Raw genomic sequence first — 19,435 nt, 5'->3', positions numbered from 1 at the left:
GTGTTCCTCATGTAGTTTAAAACCACAACTGTAGTTCTACAGCACTGCTAAGGATTGTGCAGGCGGGCCTAATGTTGTGGCATATATGTCTATGTTGTTGTACATTGTACGCCACCGTAGCCGTGTTTGTGAACCCGGGCGGCATGGTCCACTGGCTGCTGGAGGAGCAGGCCAGGAACTCCACAGACAGGCTGGCTAGGAGTCAGAGGGCTGTGGTCGAGCTGGAGATGGAGAGGAGAAACATCCTCAATGTTATGAGATACAGGGAGCCTGAGAGAGGTTGGCTCCGCCCACATTGTCGCCGCACCCAATCACTGGCTGTGATTTGCCTCTTAATCAAAACTGTCCAATCAGCATGACAATCACATAATTATAATATGCATTATGTAGCTTTATTTGGTGTATAAGAGTTCATTCATTGGTGATACATGTGATTTTCTCACAATGCTGCACTCAGTCTCCTTTCCAATAAAATTCAGATCAGAATCAGAATCAGATTGTCTGATTCTGTGCTTTAGCTATGTCCATTTGAATGTTATACTACACAGTCTCCACTTTAGTAGTGCTCAAATTTCTCACTGCCCACAGTCTCCTTTTGGATAAAACTGGAGGACACATGCAATCGTTAGCTAACACTGTCAGTTGCTTCTTTGTGGTGTGTGTCATGGAATAAAGTAGGTAGTAAATTTCCCTGGAAACTCATTTTTGGTTTGTTCCAATGTGGTGCAGTGAGGGGTGGCGGCCTATTTGACTCCAAGGGTCCCCAACTGGCACCACAGGCCGAGCTACAACGTCAGCAGCTCCTGGATGACATGAGGAAGAAGACCCCCGTGCTGACAGACAGTAGCTGGATCCGCCAAAGATCCGCCACGACCCCCGGCCGGGAGGACTTGCCATCCACCCGCAGGTACGTCTGTGTGATAAGCATCTTTTGTGGTGCCGGCGGTGGTAATGCTAACACACGGGGCTTGCTAACACACCGGGATGGATGGATTCAGTGGTGATGGTATGTGACTACTAAACTTGGCTTGGGGGGCTTTGCAGGGGCGGCTCTCTTGATAACCTGGATAACCCCCACAATTCATGGCGCTCGTCGTGGACACCCAGGAGCGACTCCCATATCCCAAACTACTCCCGGCCGCACAGCGCCCTCTCCGTTGGTACTGCCGTTTATGGTGGCGGGCCCCAGGGGGGGCGGTCCGGCTCAAACACCCTACCTGCTTCCCTTCAAGGCCTGTCTTCAGGAACCGCCCCCTGGTCCCGACAGTTGCCTTCTCTTTCGCCGTCCTATCTGCCTCCCGCCACCTCCCCAGAACCTGCTTCTGATGCAGGTGACCCTCGGCAGCGCAGCAGGTAAACGTGGCTTGAACGCAACACTCTGGTGTACCGAGAATTCATGCAGGTGAAGGTGCAGCTTTCATGGGGGTGCAAGCCGAACGTGTTTATATGCTGAGTCATAGGCATATTTAAATCAACTTTAAACGCCTTCGTCAACACAAACATACTAAAGTCGTAATAATACAGAAAGAAAAATCATAATATTATATACTGGTTATATTTTCTACTGTATATATAAAGTCTTAATACTGGAATAGTCCAAAAAGTGGCAATTTTAAGCAAAACACGTGCTAATATTACATTCTTTAAGGTCATGGGAAAGCTGGAGCCTATCCCAGCTGACTTCAGGCGGGAAGAGGGGTACATCCTGGACTGGTAGCCAGCCATTATAATATTACAAGAATAACGTTGTAGAATTAAAAAAGTAAAATAAGTGGTACTATTACCTCAAAAAAGTCATAATATGTAAAAAAAACAACAACAACACTGATTTATTATGTGAATTTTTTTTTAACATTACGAGGATATCATCTTGTAATATTCCATTCAAAAGTTGGATGGTATGAGAGTTGTGCTATGAAAAGTGGCAATATTATGAGAATGAAAATTATGAGAATAAAATTGTAATATAATGTGAAAAAGTTACAAGATTACTCATAATATTTGTTGTGAGAGTATGTGAAAAAATGTAATATTCAAAGTATAAAGTCTCGATAGCACGCAAAAGCTTTGCAATATTATGATAATTAAGCAATAATATTATGGGAAAAAAACATAATATTTCAATATTAAAATTGTAATATGTGGTAATATTTTTACCAGTAACAACAGTACATATTTATTTGATTACATAAATCTCTTCAAATATGATTTTTGTCTTTATTTTGGCAAGATGCCAACATTTTTATCATAATATTACAACTCAAGTCTGCCGTTACTTTTTTTTTCTTGCTTTTTGTCTAACTTTTATGATTAATATACAGATTTGTCTTGTTTGTGCTCATCCATGACGTGCGTCATGCGTGTGTGTCCTGTGTGTGAGTGACAGCTTTGTGTTGTGTGATGCATGCAGGTCAGTGAGCGGTAAGAAAGTGTGTACGTTCTGTGGCACCACGCTGGGCAAAGGAGCCGCCATGATTATTGAGTCCTTGGGACTCTGCTACCATTTGACCTGTTTTAAGGTGAGATGGCGGGACTGGATCATATCTGCCTCGTCGCTGATTATCAATAATATTTACATTCCTATACTCCTAAAGTAATCTTCATGATCTTTGGGCCCTTGTCCTCCTGCGTCCTTCTATGTATGAAATATGAATATATATTGTACATATCCATATACTGTCCCCCTGTTCATCGCTCTGCTTTTTACATTTGATGCACACATCTGGCAACTTAGCAGTTCATTAACTGGCTTTCAGTTAATTAGTCAGTTAATTAGTAGTTTAGTTATCCAATCAGTCTGAACTCTTTTTGCCTTGTTTTTTCCTGCCAGTGCTTCGACTGCAAGTCAGACCTCGGTGGATCGGAAGCAGGGGCAGAAGTCCGAATCCGAAACAAACAGCTGTATTGTAACTCCTGCTACGTTCGATCCAAAAGTGAGTTAAAGTGCCTTTTTTTTTTTTTTTTTTTTTTGATTGGCCGATGGCACGGCTAGGAGGACCAGGGTTCAATTCCACCCTCGGCCATTTCTGTGTGGAGTTTGCATGTTCTCCCCGTGCATGCATGGGTTTTCTCCGGGTACTCCGGTTTCCTCCCACATTCCAAAAACATGCTAGGTTAATTGGCGACTCCAAATTGTCCATAGGTATGAATGTGAGTGTGAATGGTTGTTTGTCTATATGTGCCCTGTGATTGGCTGGTGACCAGTCCAGAGTGTACCCCGCCTCTCGTCCGAAGACAGCTGGGATAGGGTCCAGCATACCCCTGTGACCCTTGTGATAAGCTGTGATAAGCGGCATAGAAAATGAAAAGACTGCATGTAACAAAAGCTTTTGTGCGTGTAATTCAGGGGTGGGCAACCTGTGGCACATGGGCCATGTATGTCTCGCAAGAGAATCTGATGTGGGCCCCAATGCACATTCTACAAAAAAAAAATCAAATTTTATAGGAATGCTTATAATAAGGAACAAGTGGTTACCACACAGGCCACACAGCTAGGAGACCCGAGTTCAATTCCACCCTCGGCCATCTCTGCGTGGAGTTTGCATGCTCTCCCCATGCATGCGTGGGTTTTCTCCGGGTACTCCGGTTCCCTCCCACATTCCAAAAACATGCTAGGTTAATTGGCGACTCCAAATTGTCCATAGGTATGAATGTGAGTGTGAATGGTTGTTTGTCTATATGTGCCCTGTGATTGGCTGGTGACCAGTCCAGAGTGTACCCCGCCTCTCGTCCGAAGACAGCTGGGATAGGGTCCAGCATACCCCTGTGACCCTTGTGATAAGCTGTGATAAGCGGCATAGAAAATGAAAAGACTGCATGTAACAAAAGCTTTTGTGCGTGTAATTCAGGGGTGGGCAACCTGTGGCACATGGGCCATGTATGTCTCGCAAGAGAATCTGATGTGGGCCCCAATGCACATTCTACAAAAAAAAAATCAAATTTTATAGGAATGCTTATAATAAGGAACAAGTGGTTACCACACAGGCCACACAGCTAGGAGACCCGAGTTCAATTCCACCCTCGGCCATCTCTGCGTGGAGTTTGCATGCTCTCCCCATGCATGCGTGGGTTTTCTCCGGGTACTCCGGTTCCCTCCCACATTCCAAAAACATGCTAGGTTAATTGGCGACTCCAAATTGTCCATAGGTATGAATGTGAGTGTGAATGGTTGTTTGTCTATATGTGCCCTGTGATTGGCTGGCGACCAGTCCAGGGTGTACCCCGCCTCTTGCCCGAAGACAGCTGGGATAGGCTCCAGCACCCCTGCGACCCTCGTGAGGAAAAAGCGGTAGAAAATGAATGAATGAATGAATGAGGTAGCAACAAGGGTCTCAGCTAAAGTGAGCAGTAAAGCAAACCTGGCAAATGATCTATTCCTCCATTTTGTAAAGCATTGGTGCTGTGTCTTTCAGCTGGCCAGCCCACCTCGATGTAACGTGAGGGTCCTCCAGCAGATCTACGAGGAGACCACATGCTACAACAACCCCTGAGGAGGAGCCTGGGCGGTTGCTTACATCCGACTCTAAACCGTAAACTTCCATGACTTAATTCCTGAGTATCGACTCATTTGTTCTTTACTAAAACAGAATGAGATTGGAAAATATGGAGGGATTTTTTAGTCCTCAATTGAAATAAATATAAAGCCAATTAAATAGATACAAATATGAATTAAATTGTGAAATAATTATATGGACCCTATGAAATGATATCCAAAACATATTTAAATCCTGATTGGCTGGCGACCAGTTCAGAGTGGACCCGGCCTCTCCCCCAAAATCAGCTGGGATAGGCTCCAGCATTCCTCGGCGACCCTAATAAGGATAAGCGGCATAGCGAATGGATGGATCCTGAAATTAATAAATTGGCTCTCAATAAAATAGGTTTAACTAAATTATATTTCACCAGAAATCTATTTTACCACCCAATTATTGAAATGCAAACTACAGTTGAAATGATGAAATGAATAAACTAATATTTAATTCATACACATTTTAATAAGTCAATTTATTCCACATTCCTTTTATTAAAATACAATTAAAAATCATGAAATAAATAGGTTTAGTATGCTTATTCATGAGCAATTTCACACATTATTTCACTTTCAAATTCATATGAATAATATGTTAATTAGCTATTTAATTGCCTTTATATTTATTTATTTTGTCACTAAAAAAAAACTCCATAAAAGGTGTGTGTTTTTTATTTGTATGATGAAGTATTAGAGAAAAAAAGGGTTCTTCTGCATGTTCCACTGGTTTAAATGATCCATTATTAGATGTTTCAAGAAAGCTTTTTGGGGATTTTCTAAAACCTGACAGGATCATCTCCTTTTTTTGAATGCAATTTTATTTTTTATTATTCCCGCTTTTTGTCCTGGTGGTGTTAAACACTCATCCTTTTAATGTGTGCCTTTAAGTCTGCAAACAGGGAGAACTGTGTAATTATTACCCAGGCTGTATTTAATAATAAGATGGAATATTATGCTGTTTTGTGAAGAATATATGATACTAAATGGCAGATGGAGATAAAATGTAAATAAAAATGCTAATCTTTCAAAATGCAGTGATGGTATAATTTCAATGAGGACCGTCTCTCTCATTGTCATTCTCCAAAACTAATTTGTCACACGGATTCGATTCCTGGCGCGGCATTTGATGACACTTTTGATAAGCCGTCTCCTAAAAAAAAAAACAAAAAAAACCCTGCTGTGACATGAAATCCAATTTGCATTAGCATATATTGAATATTCATACTCCTGTCTGCTTGCTTGCTGCCATTGCTCAGCTTCTCTGCAGCAAGGCTAGGTAGGAAATTGTCCTTGTCGTTCCATAATTGGGATTACAGCTGGAGGAATATATGGAAATTGGCTCTGTCAGTCTTCCGCTAAGATGTCTCAAATTCCTCCATCCTACCTCCCTCGTTAGATTTTTCTATGCAGAAATTTCTTTCAATCTGTTTGGAAAACAAAACCTCCTAAATAGCAAACATGAAGCCTTACAGAGCATATTTTTTTCAATCTTTGATACATTATTTCACAGCTGTGCTAATGTACCTGTGGTGTCCTGTCTTTTGGGTGCAATAACACCAACTCACCAGTGAGGGGCACTGTGGATTAAAGTGCCAAACAGTTAATACAAAGCATCATTTAGCATTAGGAAAACTATGACTCAAAACTTCCTATTTTTAAATACATAAAATACGCCAAACGTCCCATCAGAAGTTAAAATTAGAAATATTTTACAATATCCAGTTTTTATTCCTAATGTAACTTTTTTTGTAAAGTTCTTTTCAAGGGGCATAGAAAATTAATCCATGAATAAATAATTGATGCAATTGTTTATTGTACTGTATTTTATTATTTTCAGATTGTATTGCACAATTTAGTCCAGTCCAGGGTGTACCCCTCATCTCGCCCAAAGACAGCTGGGATAGGTTCCAGCACCCCCGCGACCCTTGTGAGGAAAAGCGGTAGAAAATGAATGAATTAATTAATGTATTGCACAATTTAGTCCAGTCCAGGGTGTACCCCGCATCTCGCCTAAAGACAGCTGGGATAGGCTCCAGCATACCCGCAACCCTAATGAGGATCAGCGGCACAATTTAAAAGTATCCATTATTTTACACGGCTCAAATATGACCCCTTACGATAACAATACACTACATAACTACATGTGTTGGTTTTATTGCAGTGTTTTTTTTTCTTAACGGAGACGATCTATATAATGTTGCATCACTGGGTGTACTTCCTGTTTCCCAGAGTGCTTTGCTATACTGTTTTTGTATAAAAGGCTGTAAAGTACATGGTTAGAGCTCACATAGTAGTTGGTTAATATTCTGCATTATACGTTGATAGTGTTTTGTCTGTTTTTATTTACCTATTGTGTTGGCGTATGTAGTTTTTTTGACAAAATAAGTAGGAATTGCGTGTGATGTGGTGACGCTCTGATATTTGTGGTTAATACGGTATGCCTCACACAGGTACACTTCACTTGAACACCATCTAGTGGCTCAAACACGACACAATGATCTTTAATTCTTAATGATAATTGGGTATTTTACATTGAAAATTGATAATTCATCGCACAATTATTAACCAGCAAAATAAGTGACGAGTTATCGTTATGTATAATATTTCAGATTACAGGTTACAAAAGGGACACCTCTACTTCACACATCTCTCTCTCAACGACTCTCAACTACCATCTAGTTTGTCTTTTTCCAGCTAAAAATAGCAAAGCTTAACTAATCGTCACATATTTCAGCCATCATCAGCTGCACAGTGCTTCGTCTTGTTTGGGACTATTTGAGGAAGGAAGTTATGAGATGTCAGGAATTTCTTTGATGGACAATTCCAATCCGTAATTGAGTGACCGTGTCATCAATTCCCATTCATATTCAAAAAATGTGTCATGTGTTAGCAGGCAGGGACACTGAGTTAAAGGTTGTATTGACTTACAAAAGCACCATTGTGTACTTTATGCACTTTTAACCACATATACATTGTAACTCTGCACTTGTCCAAATTGCGAGCTGCCTCACTCAGTTAAGGTCAGTTTTCATGACTTCACCATAAGAAAGACACCATAAGTTCCAAGATGAAAAGAACGGCTGAACAAAAAGAACATTAATGCTTGTCAAAAGATTTTGATGATCTCCAAGACCTGTGGGAAAATATTCAAAAAGTTGAACTTTTTGGAAGCCTGGTGAAAATTACATATCAGAAAAATCATCACATCATAAGAGTAAAACATGGTGGTGGTAGTATGATGGTCTGGGCTGTCATAAAATACTGCTCTCTTCCAAAACAATCCCAATGCAAAACAAGCCATCTGTTTGTAGCCTCAAGCTGAAACCATCCAAAACACACCAACAAGTCCACATCTGGATGGATGAAGACAAAAAAACAGACTGTCCGAGTCCAATACCTGACCTGAGTCCTATTGACATGACTTTAAAAGGCTGCTTCATACTGGGAAAAAAACTCCATTGTGGCTGAATTCCAACAATTCTGCAAAAATTCCTCCACAGTGTTGCAAGAGACTCTTTCCAAGTTATCGCAAACACTTGATGGCTGCTAAGATTCATTTTTATGTTCAGTTGTCTTCTCATGGACTCATATTTAGATATGCTTGATGATCTGAAACATTTAAGTGTGACAATTATGCAAATAAGAAAATCCGTAAGGGGGGAAAAACACTTTTTCACACCATTGTATATTATAAGGCTGTTGCATTTGAACTAAGTCTAACCTGATCTAATCTAATCTAATCTAATCACCTGATGCTATAATTAGCCATAATAGTGACATCACAGACCGTTGCCATGCCGGCGCTCACAGCTCTGTCATAAAGTCAGTCGACTGTCTTGGGACTTAAGTGACAAATAAACCAAAAGCACCAGCAAGTCAACCTGTGAATTCCACACTCACCGAGAACTGAAGAATTATATGAATACGTAGTAAAAATGAAGAAGACAACAGTTAATTAATTAATTAAGAATAATCAATTATAACAGTGGATATCTTCTCCGCTCATCTGCATCTACATCCAAAATCTATAGGACTGTGAGTTTGACACTTATAGGCTTTTTTTTTTTTTTTTTGCAGAATCAGGTCACATGTTCACAGGTTCAATTCCACCCTCAGCCATCTCAAAATAAGCTTTTGTGTGTGTAATTCAGGGGTTGGCAACCTGCGGCACATGGGCCATGTATGTCCCGCAATATAATCTGATGCGGGCCGCAATGCACATTTATTAAAAAAAAATCTAATTTTATAGGAATGCTTATAATAAGGGACGAGTGGTTACCACACAGGCCACACAGCTAGGAGACCCGAGTTCAATTCCACCCTCGGCCATCTCTGTGTGGAGTTTGCATGTTCTCCCCGTGCATGCGTGGGTTTTCTCCGGGTACTCCGGTTTCCTCCCACATTCCAAAAACATGATAGGTTAATTGGCGACTCCAAATTGTCCATAGGTATGAATGTGAGTGTGAATGGTTGTTTGTCTATATGTGCCCTGTGATTGGCTGGCGACCAGTCCAGGGTGTACCCAGCCTCTCGCCCGAAGACAGCTGGGATAGACTCCAGCACACTCGCGACCCTTGTGAGAATAAGCGGTAGAAAATGAATGAATGAATCAGGTCCCAAGTTCACGAGTTCGATTCCACCGTCGGCCATCTCTGTGTGGAGTTTGCGGTAGAAAATGAATCAATGAATGAATCAGGTCCCAAGTTCACAAGTTCGATTCCACCGTCGGCCATCTCTGTGTGGAGTTTGCATGTTCTCCCCGTGCATTTGTGGGTTTTTCTCCGGGTACTCCGGATTCCTCCCACATTCCAAAAACATGCTAGGTTAATTAGCGACTCCAAATTGTCCATAGGTATGAATGTGAGTGTGAATGGTTGTTTGTCTATATGTGCCCTGTGATTGGCTGGCGACCAGTCCAGGGTGTACCCCGCCTCTCGCCCGAAGACGGCTGGCATAGGCTCCAACCCACTTGTGAGGATAAGCGGTAGAAGATGAATAAATGAAGATGCTAACCCCAATCCAGTAATAATCCTTTTGCAATAATACTTGGTTAAAATGTGTCAACTTCATCTATTGGCTGCTGCTTTAGCATAAAGTATCCGTGTTCTTCACATGTAAAAGAGGCGTCTCTAAAGTGTGTTAATCAACACATAATCACCTCCCCTTCTGAGATATTGATCGGTGACCTTTAGGTGTGCCCGGATATGATCAGAAAGCATCCTTACTGGTCCTCATAATGAAGACTGACTCTAATGTCTATCTAAAGGGCATAGCTCACACTACAAACAAGTCGAGAGGGGTCATGTGGCGCCTGTCGGCTCTCTAAAGGCTTTAAAAAAAAAAAAAGGGAATGTGCTGTAGATATACTGCAGCGCATCCATTACATCCATTTTTTTTTTTAAAATCTCGGTTATGATCCATAAACATGAGTCATGGAGCGTATCCTCAGCTCTGTTCTGACTCACATGTGTCATGATAGAGGAGGACATATTTATTATCAAAAGAACATGCCCCCCCTCGCTCCCCCACCACTCCCTGCAGGCAACAAATAAGAATGAATTACCCAGAAATAGGATGCTGGAAGTGGGGCTTTACATTTGTGTTTTACTCCTCCGCAGGCTTACGTCAGGGATTTTTGCGTTTCTGACCTCCATGTGCTCCTGTTTTTTTTTGGCAGTAGCTCAAGAAGTAACAATCTTGCTCTTATTTCTGTAAAAAGTACAGGAAAAAAGTACTCTTATGCTATTCATTGTATTTAAATGCAACATATGCTCACCCGGCTGCACAGCGACCGAGTGGTTAGCGCGCTGGTCTCACAGCTACAAGATGTGGGTTCCATTCCCCCCTCAGGCATCTCTGTGTGGAGTTTGCATGTTCTCCCTGAGCATGTGTGGGTTTTCTCCGGGTACTCCGGTTTCCTCCCACATTCCAAAAACATGCTAGGTTAATTGGTGACTCCAAATTGTCCATAGGTATGAATGTGAGTGTGAATGGTTGTTTGTCTATATGTGCCCTGTGATTGGCTGGAGACCAGTCCAGGGTGTACATAGCCTCTCGCCCGAAGACAGCTGGGATAGGCTCCAGCATACCACTGTGAGCCACGTGACAATAAGCGGCATAGAAGATGGATGGATGGAAAGACAAAAAAAACTGCATCTAACAAAATAAGCTTTTGTGTGTGTAATTCAGGGGTGGGCAACCAGCGGCACATGGGCCATGTATGTCCCACAAGAGAATCTGATGCGGGCCGCAATGCACATTTACAAAAAAAAATTAATTTATAGGAATGCTTATAATAAGGAACGAGTGGCTACCACACAGGCCACACAGCTCGGAGACCCGAGTTCAATTCCACCCTCAGCCATCTCTGTGTGGAGTTTGCATGTTCTCCCCATGCATGCGTGGGTTTTTTCTCCACATACCCAGCTGCTGTTTGACACCCCTGCACAACTCGAAGCTCCATTGGTCCTCTGAAGGAAAAAGCACCCAAGATCATTTTGGCTCCCTGTCAGGTAGGACCTCCTTCTCATACCAGAAACATTGGAAGGTTAAATCTAGATTACTGGAGAATAAAACTTTCAATGTCCCATGTTTGGTGCTCTGACGTAAATTCCACATAGGCAATTCTGTGGCATTGAACTAGATGAGATGCACAGTGAACTAGTGGTTAGCGTGCAGGCCCCATAGCAGGGAGACCCAAGTTTGATTCCACCCTCTGCCATCTCTGTGTGGCGTTTGCATGTTCTCCCCGTGCATGTGTGGGTTTTCTCCGGGTACTCCGGTTTCCTCCCACATTCCAAAAACATGCTAGGTTAATTGGTGACTCCAAATTGTCCATAGGTATGAATGTGAGTGTGAATGGTTGTTTGTCTATATGTGCCCTGTGATTGGCTGGCCACCAGTCCAGGGTGTATCCCGCTTCTCGCCCGAGGTCAGCTGGGATAGGCTCCAGCACCCCGTGACCCTCATGAGGATAAGAGGATACTCCCACCCAATCTATGCTCCTACAATATTGGTAAGTTATTGCTTTTAATATTGTGGGAAGTGTCCTGAATGTCCTAAACGTGATGAAATTCATCTTCTTGTGTCAGATCTTGCGTTTGCCAACACTAGAGTTGCGTAGGTGTTGTCAGTAGTAACAGATTGACTCCACTTCCTTCTCACATTTCATCTTAATTAATGGAAACACGGCAGCACAACTGAAGTCCTTCAAGCATTTCTCCAAATCTGGTCGGGGAGGTTCCAGAAGGGGGTCGCACCAAGGATCAGGACTTGAATAATTCACACAGGAGATGAGAAACCGTGGAGTGACTGTGCATGAGTGCAGCTCATTGAAGGACAAAAAGACTGGTAGCTACCTTCATCACATGATGCCACATACAGTAAACTCACCAGCCACCAGATTTGGCATCAACGACTTGACTTTGACTTTAGTCCCATGACTTGAAAATACTTGAGATTTTCAGTGAATGTTTCCCAAATGTGAAAGTACAACAACTTACATTTTCACCTTTCATAATGATTTGGCGTGCATGAGAAATTGGAAAGGGCACAACACACCAGCAACAGAACCAATGTTGTAATATCAGGCATCATTAATACCGCTGGTGCATTCATTGTCAATAACTGTATGGTAAATGGGAACGCATGAACAACATTTAATGCGCATTCTGAGGTACATAAATCTGCTGGATGCATGACCACTCCTATATTATATTGCGAAAGCACCTACCGCCATCTTGTGTCCATACTACATCAGAAGGTTGCCTACTGCCACAGCTGTTAATGCTAATGTTTTTGTTTTTTTAATCTGTTTTTTATTTTGTTTTTTATTCTCCGGGTACTCCGGTTTCCTCCCACATTCCAAAAACATGCTAGGTTAATTGGCGACTCCAAATTGTCCATAGGTATGAATGTGAGTGTGAATGGTTGTTTGTCTATATGTGCCCTGTGATTGGCTGGCGACGAGTCTAGTGTGTACCCCCCACCTGACAGCTGGGATAGGCTCCAGCACCCCCCACGACCCTTCTGAGGATTTTTGGATCCTAAGCTTTTGTGTGTGTAATTCAGGGGTGGGCAACCTGCGGCACATGGGCCATGTATGTCCCGCAAGAGAATCTGATGCGGGCCGCAATGCACATTTACAAAAAAAATCAAATTTCATAGGAATGCTTATAATAAAGAACGAGTGGTTACCACACAGGCCACACAGCTAGGAGACCTGAGTTCAATTCCACCTTCGGCCATCTCTGTGTGGAGTTTGAATGTTCTCCCCGTGCATGTGTGGGTTTTCTCCGGGTACTCCAGTTTTCCTCACACATTCTAAAAACATGCTAGGTTAATTAGCGACTCCAAATTGTCCATAGGTATGAATGTGAGTGTGAATGGTTGTTTGTCTATATGTGCCCTGTGATTGGCTGGCGACCAGTCCAGGGTGAACCCCGCCTCTCGCTCGAAGACAGCTGGGATAGGCTCCAGCACCTTTGTGAAGATAAGCAGAGAAAAAAAAATGAATGGATGAAAGTTTCAGGGGTTATTGATCTTTGAAAATCCTATTGATTTTGATGCGGCTCGTGTCAAAGGTCATATTAATGTTTTTTAATTCAGTGCTCCTTGTTTTGCATTCCTTGAAAAATGAATGAAAAAGTATAATTCATGACGCCAGTTAGCATATCTCTGGTAGCTGCGGTAGTTTAAACGATCAACTGACTCTTCACTGTGAAAAAAAACGCTCAGCAAGAAGGCGGCAGGGACAAAAAAAAAAAAGACGGTGCTCCATTCAGGATGCAGCTTGCAATATTTCATAAAAAAATAAAAAATAAAAAACAAGCGATTACATAAAAGCTGTCGGTCTGCTCTTTTGTGTGTGCAGTCCGCTCGGCGTCATGATCTCCCTTGCAGAGCAGTAATTACGCTAGTTTGAATGGACTACCAGCCTGCCATTATCTCCTCCATTGTTATTTTGTTTCAGCTAGCACAGAAGTGCTCGGCTTGTGTCGATTTTATTGATATGAGCTGCTGTTTATGGTTTTGTGGAACATTTTGGAGGACTGGTGGTTTCACTGTGATCGATCCTGTGAAATCCAATGCCCCCTTATGTTGTACGATTCCAAATTTGAGCTAGATATGAGTGGAAAATACACCTTTGAGATTCGAACTGTCGTCATGCAAAACCTCACTCAAGATCATCTAGTTGCGGCCACAACAGTAGCTTGTGTTTTTATTCGTTTTTATTTATTTATTAGGGATTATTGTGTCTGTTGTGAGATCATTCCAACCTGCAATAAAAGCCTGTTGTTTCAGTGGTCAAATCTGGTGATTGTGTATCTCACTGAACATTACAGTAACATTACTGACACCTAGTGACCAGCATAAAATACTACATCAACATCTTTGAATACGTCTTTTGAATGCCTTATATTTGTATTTTAGTTCATTTGTCCATTTTTAGGCTTGAGAATGTTTTATTTCGGCAAAACATATGTAACATTAGCGTAAACATGCATATGTTTTGACTCAAAATAAGCTGTATTCAAGCACAAAACTAAATGATTCATTAATATATTTTTGAAAAATTGTGATTCTATTGTTTTAAACTAACTTGTCTAGAACCTCCAAAACTAAAAACAGCTTTTTCCTGTTTCATGTCAACGTTTTTCACTACTCTGGCATTATTTTTATTGCTCCTATTCCAGAAATGACATTCTTCATTCTTCTGATTAGCCAAGATATTCTTTTAGTTACAGGCCGTAGACCCAAAACAATTTCTGAGCTGGAGGATCCAATTGGCTGGCTGTCAAAACATGAGATGATCCTCTGGCCAGAAGAAAGTTGTTACTGGTGCTCAGTGCAGTCCAATAACCATCATATGGCATCTGAGGGACAAAGGTTTTAAAGACAGAAGCTTCATCAAGTTCATTCATTCATTCATTCATTCATTCATTTTACACTGCTTATCCTCATGAGGGTCGCGGGAGTGCTGGAGTCTATCCCAGCTGTCTTTGGGCGAGAGGCGGGGTACACCCTGGACTGGTGGCCAGCCAATCACAGGGCACATATAGACAAACAACCATTCACACTCACATTCATACCTATGGACAATTTGGTGTTGCCAATTAACCCCGGAGAAAACCCAAGCATGCACGGGGAGAACATGCAAACTCCAAACAGAGATGGCCGAGGGTGGAATTGAACTCGGGTCTCCAAGCTGTGGGGCTTGCACGCTAACCACTTATCTGCTGTGCAACCTCATCTAGTTCAATGCCACAGAATTGCCTACATGGAATTTGCGTCAAACATGGGACATTGAAAGTTTTATTCTCCAGTAATCTAGATTTAACCTTCCAACGTTACTGGTATGAGAAGGACGTCCTACCTGAGGGGGCGCCGAAATGATGTCGGGTGCTTTTTCCTTCTGAGGACCAATGGAGCTTCAGGTTGTGCAGGGGCGTCAAACAGCAGCTGGCTATGTGGAGAAATTGCAGGGAGAATCCCTCAGGACTTTTTCATTGGTCATTGTCATCAACAGGACAACACTGCTCTTCCGACAAAGGAACCCAACTGGGAACGTTTGGGCATGGATGGCAAGGGAAGTTTACAAAAATGAGAATCCCTTAAACCCCCCTAAAGATCTCCCTAAATATGTGACAAGGTGTTGAGGCAAGTTTCAACCCTTTTATTTGAACCCATTTTGGATTTCAAATGTTGCATTCAAGGATGCGTAAGGGCTAATTTCTTCTTCCCAAGACCATTTCCCCCTGAAGTCCCAGGAGAATCCGCGCCAGCTGCTGTCTTCTTCCAGAGGGAACGAAGCTGGCGCTTCACATGGCGACCCCCCCACCCCCTGAGGGCTCTTTCCAGAACTCTGGATGACTGCTTGTTTTGCTTGAACGCCCTCTGTTTTAATTCACACATCCTTTGGGGAGATGAGAAATTTGAATAACCTTCCCTCTCATATCCTTGGTAATTTAATATTAAAACAACATGTCTCGGTAAGTCCAATATTGCACTCCTAAGAATATAGTAATAAGAACACATCATATTTTTCCTTTGACTGGCATACTTTCTCCTACAAAAACATGCTAGTTAATTTAATTCCAGATAAGCGCAGTTGAAGTATAAATCCTCGATTAAGTCTAATTGAGTTAATATTTACTTGAACTTTGTTTCTATACGAAATACTGGAAATAGAAATAATCTATTCCAGGGTCAAACTGTCACCCTTGTCCCACCAACATTTCATTATGGTGATATAAACAACACAAATTGATGGATTTATTGTTACAGTAAAGTCTCGTTATATCGATATTCTCGGGAGTCGGAAAAAATACAGATATAACCGGACTATCCATATATCCGATCCTGCGCCGAACTGCATTAAAAGTGGGCAATAATGCACTCGACATTGTTCTATAGTATAGAACAGGGGTCAGCAACCTGCGGCTCCAGAGCCGCATGTGGCTCTTCAGCCTCTTTATTGTGGCTCCCTTTGCGATGCTTGAATATTTTTAACACCCGAGTGGGGAAAATGCACGTCTTTTGTAATGAGTTTTAAAAAATCCAACTTTGTCTGAGACCATGAATGCATCCTGAGTGAGTTCTGACTGCTATCCAGTTCAGTACATGAAGAAAAACAAGTAATACTTACCTACAAATCTAAAAAATAAATTTGAGATAATTTAAAAACAGCGGCATGGGAACTTGTTTTTACGTTTACAGTAGTTTACACATACATTTATGTAAGTTTATCTCCAATACTAGCAAGAGTACTCCAACTCGTCTTTTCTTATCTGAACTACTTTGATACCCCCAAATTCCCTCCAATGTTGTTTTAAACATACTATATGTTTTGCGGCTCCAGGCTATTTTTCTTCAGTGGGCATTGGGTAAAATGGCTCTTTTCATAGTAAAGGTTGCCGACCCCTGGTATAGAAGCTGGCCAAACACATGCCTGCAACAGAAGAACCAACTGCGTTTGTGGTTTCTCTCATGTGTATAGATTCTATACAGGCATGTGTTTGGCCAGCTATGTGGGGTGGGTTGAGCATGACCTGTGAACCAGGAAGTGCGGGAATCGGTGTGTGTGCTGCACTCTGGTGGTGGAAGTGTGAAAAATAAAGTTGACTGGAAGCAGCCGTTCGCCGTGTTCTTTTTTGGTATTGAAATCCTTAAGCAAAGATTGATTTAAGCTGCTTTTGTATCGATATAAGCAGACCAAATTGGCTGGCGGGAGATGAAAAGGGCATCGTAGTAACCGGATTATCATAATAACCGGGTATCGTACTAACGGAACTAATTATATCATAAAAGACTAGAAATTTGCCGGGAAATGAAAATAGTATCGTAATAAGTAGTAATTCGTTATAACTGATATCGATATAACGAGACTTTACTGTAATTTTGCCAATTAAGGACATTTATTCCAAAGGCGTGCTGATACAGTAATCTTGAAGTATGTTTACTGTATCAGACCTCAAAGTACAATGGAACTAGGATACCACTGATAGCTCAGAGGGAAAAGTGTGATGATAACCATAGAACCAAACATTGCGATGTAGCAATAGAAGAACGTCAATAAACCACCTTTGTCCAGACTGTTAAATACGTTAAATATTGAAAAAAAATGTGCCCACTGAATGTTATATGCAAGTGAAAACACAATGGAAGAAGTTTGACCATGGAAAAGATCACCCTGGTGGGAATATTATCTATGAATCTTAGAATAATATGGAATTCCATGCTAAATGTCAAGGCTAGCTAAACAGGGCTTGCTGTTGTGTCAATCACTGCCAGTCATTTGTTATTTATGTGTTTTTTCTCCAGGTCGTCACCTTAATGAGGGCAAGGACTATAAAGAAAAAATGGACAGATGGATCCCGGAAAAATTCCTGTTGCTCCCCGGATCAGTTAACACCTGGTTTCCCATTACTGCACTTTGGATGGATAAATTGAATCACAAACACCGCGGCTGTGAGACATCGGTGACAGGTCAGTCTCCCCCCCCCATCATCGTCCAGTTACCCGTGTTCATCTGTGCCCCCCAAAGACTTGTAAGCTAAGCAAAGAGAGAGCAACTCATTAGACTTGTTTGCCTTGTTAAGTAGCTGATGTTTGCCTACGCTTTATCACACGTCACTGGCCTCCATTTGTCTCTAAACTCAATTTCACGCTCTCGCAGGCCCGTACGTTCAACCCCCCCGGGGAACTTGGAAGCAGCGGTTGGATAATTTGACATCATCACCCAAACAGTGACAGCCAATTTTCCTCATCAGACTCGTACAAATTCCTTCCAGAAGAGCAACAACCGCTTAAAACAAAAAAGATGGAGTCGTTCTTTCTAAGTTGCTGTCAGAGCGCTGTTATTTTGGACAACCCCCCCCACCCCCCACCCCCAGCCGCTATTAAGTAATCAATACCGGTAATTTGTTAAACCGTCCGACCTTTCTTGGCCTCGGGAAGGTGGTCTGTCTTTTAAGGCGCTGGCGGGAAACCGGGCTCTAACGGCTGGATGTCGGAACCAGTGGGGCACAGGCTACGATCAATATTGTTATCAGCCACGTTGAGGGCAGCAGGGGATGTCAATCAATAGTCAACAGGTCTATGTATATTTCATGAGGAGAGTTTCAGACTTTAAAGTCAAATATCTTGCTTTGCAGCACTAGCAGCAAATCTTTTAGAGGTTTTGAATAGATTTGTTTTGTATATATATTTGTGTGTGTATGTAACATATACATATATATATATTTGCATTATATATATATATATATATATATATATTACTTTATATACACTTTTTCTTTTTGTATATTTTCACAATTATATGCTTTCATTGTCATATTTTGACAATACTGGTTGTTTTTGTATTTTTGCAAATATATATATATCTAATATATTATGATATAAATAAAATATTATTATTATATGAAATAATATTATTATATGAATATTTTGCAAATATATATATCATAATATTTTATATATATCATAATATATTAGATACATATTTGCAAACATACAAAAACAACCAGTATTGTCAAAATATTATGACAATGAAGACATATTATTGTGAAAATATACAAGAAGAAAAAGTGTAATGGAAGGAGAAAATTTGTATATTAACAATATGCTTTCTCATCGATAACACAAAGTTTTTTTTAATTTAAAAATTAAAATGTCTCGAAATATCCACATGGGTTGGTTTACTTGTCAGTAGAGTAGGATCCTTTAATCCAATTTCACTTCTCACCAATCTTTAGGAAACAATAATGAATAACAAAGATGCTAAAAGGTTCTGAGGTTCTCATTGGGAGTGACCAGGATGGATAGGATCAGGGAGGCGTACATCAGAGGGACATAACATGCTCGAGGCCTTGCAAAAAAAGTCAGAGAGGCCAGACTGAGATGGTTTGGACATCCAGAGGAGAGATAGTGAATATATTGGTAGAAGGATGCTACGTTTAGAGCTTCCAGGTCGGAGGCGTAGAGGAAGACCAATAAGGAGGTTCATGAATGTCGTAAAGGAGGACATGAGGGTAGTTGGTGTCAGAAGACAGGGTTGGATGAAGGAGATTGATTTTCTGTGGCGACCCCTGAAGGGAAAAGCCCAAAGAGAAAGAAGAAGAACAAAGACGCTAAAAGTCTTCAATAGCCACGTGTATGACATCATTATCAGGCCACTCATTGATGTAACTTCTCTTTCTTTAAATGAGAGGCAGCCAAGTAAGTTTTGACTCCACAGCTGTGCTTTAGAACATTCTAGGAAGTAAAATATTGAATATGAGAGCACACTTCCTTTCACAGGAATGTGTGTGTTAACAGTCTTTGTGATGAAACTCTTGCATTTCAAAGTCTGGGAATGAGCACAAAATCAATATTTTCAGGGCTGAACATACTATAGAAAAGAGGAAA

The 19,435-nt window shown here is 41.4% G+C and overlaps 1 protein-coding gene across 8 annotated transcripts in view; it reads left to right on the top strand.

Moving 5' to 3' along the window:
• The window catches only part of lmo7a (LIM domain 7a), a 56,459-nt gene extending 50,901 nt beyond the window's left edge, over positions 1-5,558 (top strand). For 5 of the 8 annotated variants that reach the window (XM_078794997.1, XM_078794998.1, XM_078795000.1 and 2 more), the window contains 6 exons: positions 121-279; positions 730-907; positions 1,045-1,353; positions 2,411-2,519; positions 2,831-2,933; positions 4,413-5,558. In XM_078794997.1, the coding sequence (XP_078651123.1) occupies positions 121-279; positions 730-907; positions 1,045-1,353; positions 2,411-2,519; positions 2,831-2,933; positions 4,413-4,435 (881 nt within the window). In that variant the 3' untranslated portion in view covers positions 4,436-5,558. The remainder of the gene's footprint in view (positions 1-120; positions 280-729; positions 908-1,044; positions 1,354-2,410; positions 2,520-2,830; positions 2,934-4,412) is intronic. The other 3 variants (XM_078794999.1, XM_078795003.1, XM_078795002.1) reach the window with 3 other exon arrangements.
• The last annotated feature ends 13,877 nt before the right edge of the window (positions 5,559-19,435 follow it).

Source organism: Doryrhamphus excisus, linkage group LG12, assembly GCF_037039965.1.
Source record: "Doryrhamphus excisus strain RoL-2023G ecotype Guam linkage group LG12, RoL_Dexc_Guam_v1.1, whole genome shotgun sequence".
Classification (NCBI taxonomy): Eukaryota; Metazoa; Chordata; class Actinopteri; order Syngnathiformes; family Syngnathidae; genus Doryrhamphus; species Doryrhamphus excisus.
The sequence above is the reverse complement of the archived record's forward strand: the minus strand, read 5'-3'. Positions and strand labels throughout refer to the sequence as shown.